At 39.2% G+C, this 10,235-nt stretch overlaps 1 protein-coding gene across 2 annotated transcripts; it reads right to left on the bottom strand.

Moving 5' to 3' along the window:
- Positions 1 to 223: 223 nt before the first annotated feature.
- LOC148103500 (coxsackievirus and adenovirus receptor homolog) lies at positions 224 to 4,360 on the bottom strand. Of its 2 annotated transcripts, none has more exons than XM_087838837.1 (3): positions 4,263 to 4,360; positions 1,246 to 1,608; positions 224 to 995 (listed from the first exon to the last, which is right to left on the bottom strand). In XM_087838837.1, the coding sequence occupies exons 1-3, from the start codon at positions 4,333 to 4,335 to the stop codon at positions 823 to 825; spliced, it is 609 nt and encodes a 202-aa protein (XP_087694963.1). In that variant the 5' UTR covers positions 4,336 to 4,360; the 3' UTR covers positions 224 to 822. The 2 variants fall into 2 exon arrangements, with proteins under 2 accessions (XP_087694963.1, XP_087694962.1); XM_087838836.1 differs by having other exon boundaries at positions 224 to 1,007.
- Positions 4,361 to 10,235: the final 5,875 nt, after the last annotated feature.

The raw sequence follows: 10,235 nt of genomic DNA on the forward strand, positions 1-10,235 counted from the left end.
GAAGTAGTTGAAATTTGAGTTCATATTGTGAGCTCCTAACATCCAGGTTAGCCTGCACTGTACAGGTAGTTGATCAAAAAAGAGGCAGTTTTATCAATGTAACAGGGAGGAAGAATACAGAATAATGTATTTGACCAGTTGTCCAACGATTCTGATATATTATCAGAATCTACCTCTGAGAGGCAGGTCTGTAATTATGAGAAGCAGAAACAGTTTACACGTGGTTATATTTATTTTGGATCGATTCAAGGTGACAAAATCTGCATCAACAATTTCAGGAAGTCAGAGCTTCTGATTAAAAAACAAAAAACAAAAACAAAGAACAGCCACAGGAAATGTTGGAATAAAAAAACACACATTAAGTACTAACACATGTGGATCTTTGTCGGGAAAATATATAAAGGAACAGTTGGACAGTAACAGACTGAAGTGTCTCCTTCATGGAAGGTAAAGTTCAATAAAGCTGAATCGTTCCAGGTCAAAGGGAGGAAATGTTGGACTCTGCAGCTACATAAAGATGTTTTTTTCTTTGGTTTCATTTTAATATAATTACATTTAAAACGAGTCAAACACCAGCAACATGTGATCAAAAGATCCTGAGTAATATCAGACAAATACTGTTTATATTCCAAACAACTTTCTCCTCTTTTCTGATGAAAAATGTAAATTAAACGTAAAATCTGGACGTGTCTGACAGGTACCTGCTAAATGTTTAATATTACTGATTTCTGTCTTTCCACATTTTCAGTGACACGACTGAAAGCAAAGCACAAGAATCACAGTTAAGCTGACATTTCAAACAGGCTGAAATTCAACAGGAGGCTAGTATGAATCCTGACTCTGTTGTTGTTCATGTTTTCTGTAGATCAAAAAACCAACAGCAGCAACAAGAAGCACAGCAGAAAGAATCAGACCGACGATCAGTACAACAGATCCAGCCTCCTTCCCTTCTGTCTCCTTCCCTCCATCCTTCTTCCCTCCATCCTCTGTGTGTCCTCCTGGCTGACCTGCAGGTGAGAAACAGGTGTGAGGTGTCAGCTGTCAGGTAGGTGATGAGTGAAGAACAGAACAGAATCCATTTCCTCTTCAAACTGCTGTCAGACATTATCTACTGCACTCTGATCACATCACTCAGACCAGCTGCTTTCTACAAAGTCTCATCAACAACATCTTTACAAACAAACATCAACAACCAGGAAGCAGCTTCACCTCTGATCACACACACACTCAACTCTACTCACTCACCTGGAGGAACAACTTTCAGGGTGACGATGCTGATGGGGTCATTTTTCAAAACAGCTCTCTTCCTGCGCTTTGCTCCTCTCTGGACGACACGACACTCGTATGTTCCAGCGTCATTACTCGTCACATTCTTCAGAATCAAAGACACGTCTCCATTCTTCATCTGTCTGTCCAGCAGCTCCACCCGGTTAACAAATGATGGATACTGGTTTTCTGGATCAAACAGCTCATCGCGGAACAAAAGCACATATTTCTCTCCCAGGTCAGCTCTGCTCCAGTCCAGAACAATAATGTTGTTGTTGTTTGGAGCTCGACATGGCAAAGTGACGTTCTTTTGTCCAGGTTTAGCTGGGATGATTTTCTGATCTGAAACAAGAACCAACACAGAGCAGAGAGGTTAAAGGTCAAAAAACAACAACTCAGTTCTACACCAAGCAATGAGAGTGAAGGTCACTTGTGTCGAACCTCATTTTTTACTGACAGTGATTTAAAAGTTCTTATAATAGAAAGATGTTTCACTTTGTTACCTACCTACAATAAATAAGGAGCTAATTGAGGTCTCGTGTTACTGGTGAAACAGAAACTTTAAGCAACAGTCTGAACATATTTCTGTCTTTTACTGTTTGGGCTCAGACACAATGTTCCCGTCTGGGTACGTGTTACTTTTTAGACAGCAAATGCAAACATGCTTTAAAATCCCAACTGCACATCAATGGACAAGGATAAGCCTTGGGTTGGGTCAATACTGATTGGCTGATTAAGGGTAAGCACAAGTACGCAAAAAAAGCACAGACTGGCTGCAGTGGACACTCAATGTTTTCACTTCAGCTCTTTGTGTGTTATAATTTGACTCTTCTCTGTGGTTGGCTGAAGATCAACAAACAGCACAAGGAAGATTTGCCCACAGACCGGTTGTACCACATACACTGCCTCCATCAACATCAAACACTGTGCAGGTAGATGAGCCGTCTGTCTGCCTTCATATTACTGCACTGAAGCATAAAAGCAGTATTAGAGTGGCACCTACAGATGCCACTGCTTTGCTGCAGCAGCTGCCTCTATTCAGAGGTGATGCCACCACCTGCTGAGCAGAGCTGTCGTGATTAAACACTGAAGGATATTAATCACATGCACATTTGTGCAACCACACACAAGAACTTGAGTTGTGGTTTATTTGTAAAGCTCTGGAGAGTTACAGACGACACTGAAAAACGAGGCATGTTCAGTACAAAGAATCTAGATTTCCTCATGCTCCGGTAACTTCAGGGTTAATTTGGGGTTTTCTGTACTACAGACGTGTAGTTAAACAGCTATGAAAGACCCACTTACTGACTGAGCAATCGTCCAGCATTATCATCAATATTCCTATAATCAATATAAAGTCTTAGACACAACTGTTGCTATTTTTGAGTGGATTGTGTCCTTTAGGGTCAATAGACGTCCAACATCTTATTCTGACTCTTGAATAACTTTGAACAGAGAAGCATCCAGGTAGCAGACCAGCCTCAACTATAATCCATCATATTCATGTGTCTTACTGATAAAACTGTGGAATTAAAACTCACACAATAAGTGTTTGTGAGCTTTTCTTCCTTCCTATAAATAGGATACATTTTATTAACAGCTCTTCTCCAGTCTCACTGACCAAAACGTGCACACATTTATACAGCACGTTTTACACTGACCTACAGTACAGAGCCTTTTCTCTACATCTGCTAATTATCTACAGCAGATTTAATGTATAACCTCTACATATTTTTAATAACCTTGTATAGTTTATCATTCCTTTGCACAATCAGCTGCTGTTACACTAATCACTGTGACTGTTTTGATGTTGCCAACACATCTGTTTCAACTGAACATGTAAGTGCATCCTGGAGTAGTTTTGGGCGACTGTTTCATGACCACACAAGGAAAATGCTACTTGTCTATCTGATCAACAGTATTTGGGTACATGAATCTAGATAACTTAAAGACACCCTTTATCAGTGTTGCCAACTTATAACTAATAAACACACACACAGAGTAACTCCCCCAGAGTGCCAATTTTGGGTCACTGTTGCCAGTAGCAGGGTTGGAATTGTGACATTAAAAAAAACAATAATTGCTAAAATACATGTAATTTGTAGTTAAATAATTCTAACTGCCTTTTGGACGTTTTTTATTCCATGTCGCTCCCATGATGTTATTTCTGTCTCCAACAACGTAGGTTACAATTACATTAGCATGACCAATTATGCAAATTAGGTGATGATGTCATTTAGACTTCTAGCAACTTTTAGGACAACCAATAGCGAATTTTATTACTGAGGAGTTGGCAACACTGCCCTCTATATGTTGAACTCTGCAGTACCAGACCAAGTGCAGCGTATTTAATAATCACACAAACACAAACAGTAGCAGTGCAGATCAGTAGCTTCTTCCATCCGAAATGGGAAGTCAGCAATTTCTGCTTCTTAGTCAGAATTACTTTCAAATAGAAGTACAAAATGAGGCAGTGCACACGAACAGTATCAAACCCAAAACGTGTAATCTGTACTTTCACTTTTGTGTTATTGTGTTAGCATTGTGCTGTACGGCTAGCTACAGATAGAAAACCAGCAGAATAACAAATCAGTGAAAAATCAAATCAGTGAGATCTCCAGCATGTAACAGGTCGTTGGTGTCCATCCACATCCATGGACTCCACTTAGCTAGAAGCAACATAAATAGTTTTTTCCTTTCTTTTCTGACTCGTACTGGAAGGTAGTTAGCTCAGGAGTGACGTCACAGCACGACCTCCATCAGACCTCTGAGGTTAAATGAGCGTAACAAGATTTTAAATTTCAAGCTTTTACTAATGTTTACAGGCACTGCTGCCATCTTGGATGGTGAATTCGGGATTATCGGGGATTTTCACGGGTGGTATTTGAAAGCTGAATTTCGTACTGTAACTCGTTACCGGATTGCATAATTCACGCTCCATCTTAGTTTTTATGTCAGAGCGAAAGTGATTTTGGGTTCTCATAGTTAAATCTCACCTGCAGATATAAACACGAAGAGACCGACAAACAGCAAAGTGGAGAAAAACAAAAAAGATGTTCGGCGAGACATTTCCGTAGCCTAGCTAGCTAAAACTTCCACCCAAACATTAGCGGACGTCACATCCGTGGCTTGGAGACAGAGTGTACGATAATTTCTGTTGGGTTTTTTTTTTTGGATAGTTTTCAATTATATCTATATTTTATAATATATTATAATCATGGCGAGGCTGTAACGGCTCGAGACGAGAAAGAAATTAAAAGAAACGAAGGGAAAAACAAAAAACTGAGTTCTCTACTTCCGGTCTTAACTTTTTCTACTGGAATAAAAGAGCTGATGCAGAGTTTTTATCTAAGTGGTGACGCCTACCGGTCAGGAGAAAACTGCAGAAAAATTGCTATGTGACGCAGTCATGTCAGGTTGATTTGGGCTCCATAGATTCGTATTATTGGGTTTTTATTTACTGATCTGATGATGGGGAACCTGGGTTTAACTTCTGAAAGTCACAGAGAAACTTTGATATCTCAGTGAACTGCAGATAAAATTCGATAAAATCCAAACACTCCGATATGAAAGCTGAGCTAAGACTAGGCTAGCTTTCACTGAGAGTTTGGTCCATTTTTTAAAATCTGAATATATTGAAAAAGTAATGAAAAGCAACATAGCACTAGTTTATTAAACAGCAATGCCTAAGCAGTCCTTAGTTTCGAGAAGAATAATCTTTAATCTCTCCTGTTCTCTTTCTGACATCTTTTCTCACTGAGTTTCTCTCCATCTCCATCTCTCCACCCCCGAAACAGTGTTTTCTGATATTTGTTGAGATGTTTGAAACATTTACTTTGAAATTACCTGTCACTTCCATCCATCCATTCTCTTCAGCCTATCCTTATCAGGGTCGCAGGCGGAGCCAATCCCAGTTGTCATAGGATCAGACCCATCACTGAAAAAAACAAAACTAAGGTTACTCTACAGTAGAGCTAGATAGATGCTGAATTACTGAAACTTTAACTTGATTGACTTTTTAGCACGAACACGTGACAGGAATGACAGAAATGCAGACACGTCTATAAATGTTTTGGCAGCATCAGCTGGGAGGAAACCAACAAATTGCAGCCCAAAGATGATCTGGCTTGACATTAGCTAGAAATTCACATGATAGCCTCATGTGACAAATCAACATCAGTCACATGGGTGTATCAAACAGGGGCTGCAGAAAGAAAATAGACACATATGAGAAAAGTGACCCTTTGAACCCAAATCAGCTTCAAATTTTGAAAACTATCCTGGGAAAACGTTCTTACCTATGACCAAAACCTGGAGAGTGGAGTAAGCTCTGCAGTGTGGTGGCAGATTTATTTTCTTGTGTATCAATCACATATTTAATCATATCACATTAGTTATAGTAATTTCACTTTCTCACTTAGTTGTATGCATGTTCACTACAGAGGGGCCTTGTGCTCTACACACACAGTGAGACCATTGTAAGGGAGACATTAAATAGATAGTGAGACTTTTGCATATCGAGGGATGCGGATGTTTAGGTAGGGGCCCTGTTATAAAGTTGAAGGTCTACAGGCATCCTGCTTGTAGGGAGGTGACGGGAGGTCATAACTTTCCTTGGATTGGGGGGGGGAGTCAAGGATGAGTTGGACTGAAGGTATAGAGATAAATGATGTGCTGTGGAATGTTCTTTATTTGAGAGTGTTTGGGAAGGTGTAAAATTGTTCATGGGCGGTGTCTTTCCTCAGAAAACTGTTTGGTGTTTGACCTGAACGTTTTCTCCACATTGCAATGTGTTTATTAAACCCACTTCAAATCAAGCTCACTGGGTGTGTTGCAGGTTATTGTTAAAATTTCCATAGCAGCAGGAAATGAACATTCCTTTAATTGGTGAGCAGTAGCTTTCCATATAGTCTGTTTTACACCTCAACCAAACAACAAATACAAAATTAAAACATTTAAAACATTATCTACTAAAGACAAACAAAACAGAAAGCAGAAAGTCACCATAAAAACAGCAACAATAAAGTTAAACTGGAACCCAAACGTGGAGTAGAAAACCTGAAACTCAGTCCTATGAAAACTACAAAGGAACAAACACTCAATATTGTCAGAAATACACCCCACTATTAGAACAATAAAGCAATTAAAATTGAGCCAAATAAAAATCAAAAACAGAAACCAAACAGAAAAGACTGAAAGAGAAATCTCCAAGGCAACTCAAAATCCCAGGAGCTAAATCAGGGATCATGTCAGAATCTCCAACATAAACAGTGCTCTCACTACATTTCCTGTTTGTGATTGAGTTGATTTTCTTCTTTATATTGTGTCAGATAAAGTCTGACAGCTTTGAATTAAAACACACTGAAATAATTTCATATGATGTGATTTCACCGATGAAACCAGCCAACAGTAAATCAGATGCTTCACAATAACTCCACATGACATTCATCTGTAACCAAGAAAGTGAAGCTTTAATCCAGTTCAGATGGATTAACATGAACAATCTGTTAATCCAGTGAAGCTCACAGACTTCAGTCAACCTGTCAGATTATCTAAAAGACTGAAAGACGTCATTTTAAACACTTACTGTTGTTCTGAAGGATCTCTGAAACCCTCACACTCTCTTCTGATCATCAGGATGGAAAAATTATCCACTGAGAGCAAATAGAAAAAAGCAAGGAAACAAACTTTGACGATAGTGATTTGGTCTCTGGCTGCACTAAACAGCCCCAGTGAACAATCTAACCCGTATTTCCTTGTCAGCTGTTTAATACGACACACCTTAGACCAGTTTGACTTCATAGCATCACCGTGGCAACCATATTCCCGGACTGACTCAGCTGACTGGATCTGAGCCGTGTATTTGACAAGCAAATACCACAAACATAATGAAAGTAGCAGAGAGGTGACAGCAACAGGAAGTAAATTTGTTTCTCTGGGACAGGTGGATGTGTAGAATCTGTATAGAGTGTCTTGTGTGTGTAGAGTCGAGATAAATGATGAATGAAGGGTCTCATGACAAAATGATAATATTAAAAGTCAAAGGTGTTTTTGTATCCAACAAATATAGACACTAAGAAAAGAAGACAAATAAAAGAAAACCAGTTAATATTACACACACACATTACAGAAAATGTCAAAGGAATTATTCTAAAATATACTGTTGTACCTCCAGAGTGTACTGATTATCGTAAAGGTTGCAGGTTTGATTCCATCTGGAAACACAAATCACTGTTGGACTGTCAGGAAGGGCACCGGGTGTAAAACTCTGCAAATCAGAATAAGGGGCACTAACTGCTGTGGGGAGCAGTCCCATGTAACTACTTTCTCTTTTACTCAACAGTGTTGAATGTAACAGTGTTGTTACTTTCATCTGTACAAAGTTTGTGTAAATAAGTTCTCACAGACAGAAAATCTGTGACAGCACCTCCCACCTGACCACTTCAGAATCAGCTGAAGATATTTGTACAATCATTTATTAAAGGTTTTAAAATACTACATATATATTGGGAATTACATACCCTTGCACTAAACAGCAGTGTTGGTTAAATATTTCTATCATTTTGTGCCCTCATAATTATAGTTCAGGATATACATACATGACATTTTCAGGGCTAAAAATCTTTGTTAAACTCTGTTTCCAAGTATTCTGAATGTTGAAATTTCCTCTATAAAGATCTGAAGAAATCTCTAAAAACAGTTTTGTGGTTGTGGTGAAGTGAGTCACATAAAGAGTGTCACATTTCATAAAATCCACAGTTTTGCATATCCTGGTCAGACTGGTTCAGCTGGCAGTGTTTGTTTGTTGTTGGTACAGCTGGACTCTGGGTGTGTCAGTGCATATCATCATACGAGCTTCTGTAAAAGTATGTTCATCAAGGACCAAATGATTAATTGGGTATTTACCAGATACTGATAATGAAAATTTTTGCTTCTTTTCCAGTTTATTATTCCTCCACTGAAACACGTCAGCATGATTAGTTAAATGACATCAGGACAAATGTGATGAAACTCAGCAGGAGAAAAGAGACGAGGAGCAAAGTGTGACCAAGAAGCAACGTCACAAGGTCACATTGTTTCTTTATGCTTGCAGTAAAACAACAACAGAAAATAAACTGTTTACAGTCGGTAAACACTTTGAATCAGTCTCTGGACATAAAGGCCAAACACTGTAAAGGGCTGAGGATGCTGAGGGAGCTGCAGCGCCCCCTGATGGATGATAGAAAACCACAATCAACAAACTGATATGACTCAGTTGCACAAATAAATAAAACGTTTTAAAACACATCTGTCTTTGCTATCAGCAGAGCTACTGAATGATTACTTCACATTTTGTTGTTATTGGACCAACTTTTATTTGCTATGTAAATAAAGCTTTTTTTGTGGGTGGTGACCAACGCTAAATTTGTGTGTATCTAATATTTAATTATTATTTCTTACTTCATTCTGGTTCACACACAAATATTACTTATTTTAATGGAGCTCAATGAAACATGAACACATTCATAAAAAGTGTGGATTCACGAGGAAAAATAATTAAAACATTTTTTAATGTTGCCTTGAGAGTGTAATGTCCACAACACCTCATCTGTTCCAACAGCGTGTCACTGCTCAGTGACGCATTAAAACATTTGTATTACAAATTCAAAAAATTATCAACAACTACACACTGAAATTATTCTACATTCTGAAAAATATGTGGTATTCTCCTGTTAAACCACTAACATGTCACTGAAGTTAGAACTACTTTAGCTCACAGAATACACCAAAGTTATGACCGTAACACAAATGAGAGACAAATTACATAAATACTGTTCCAACTTACAAGGTTTCCTTGGACATAACACAAGAAAGCCTTTATTTGTCACATGCAAGTCGCCCTGCAGCAAAACAGGCTCCTATGGCAGGACAGCATGAGAACAGAAAACAAAAAAACTCCTCTGCATAAAGAGCACATAAATGTCCACATCACAACAGCATGAAGCATGTGACAAGCAACAGGTGTGGGTAAGGGGTGAGAAGTAAGCTAATGCAGACACAGCTATCCTGCCCTGCAGTTATTCATCCAGCGCTGGGCCCAGACCTGCCATCCGACTCGGCCTTGGGGAGAAATGTACGAGGGCGTTTGGAACGAAGAGTCTAAACACAGTTTGTTATCAGAAATTGTTTCTTATGTTCAGCTCCAGCCTTGAGACCGCAGCTGGCACTGATATGGTAGCCACATGAAAAAATGGTGGTGTTCTTGCTTTAGTGTGAACCACTGCATGTCAATTTTACAGTCGATCTAATGTCCATCATTGGTTCCTCATCATTCCCGATGTTATCCAGTTTGACCATAGAGCACGATTCTTCACGACAGCCGTGATTCCCTTCAAGATGTTGTCAGATGTTGTCAGAGTCTAGCAGCTGCAAGCTTCTCCAAGATGTCATCCGTGCTGCGTCTAATGAGCCCATTCTAAGAAGCCACGGCTCGCTCCATCCTTCCAATCAACATAGCGGGCAGCCTTGTGGGGATTTGAACAGCCATTTCCGCTTTCTTTATACTTCGATAAGCCAGCGCCGATCAGCAAGAATGGTTCCGAAAAGGTAGATGTCTTCAATGTCCTCGATCGACAGTCCCGCCAGGCTAATGAGCCTCCCAGTCTTCCACCTGTCCACCGTGTATCCGGGAACGTGTCTGCAGGACGCACAGGCTCTCTCGAACTCAGGCTTCTCATCGAGAAGAGGGTGTCAATTGTAGTAAGTAGTTCCCTGCATTATCTAGCCAATATAGCACTATATATATATATATATATATATATATATATATATATATATATATAGTATATACTATATATATACACTGAAAAATATTAGCCTACAATTTACCATGGGTGTAAGATGTTCATCAGGAAGCTGGTGTATTTTTTTACCCACGCACAGCCAATATAGTTAGTGTAAAATGAATAATCAGCTGGTTATGAATCAGC

The sequence above is a fragment of the Neolamprologus brichardi genome, chromosome 3 (assembly GCF_056152115.1).
Source record: "Neolamprologus brichardi isolate AB-2024 chromosome 3, ASM5615211v1, whole genome shotgun sequence".
In the NCBI taxonomy this organism is placed as follows: domain Eukaryota; kingdom Metazoa; phylum Chordata; class Actinopteri; order Cichliformes; family Cichlidae; genus Neolamprologus; species Neolamprologus brichardi.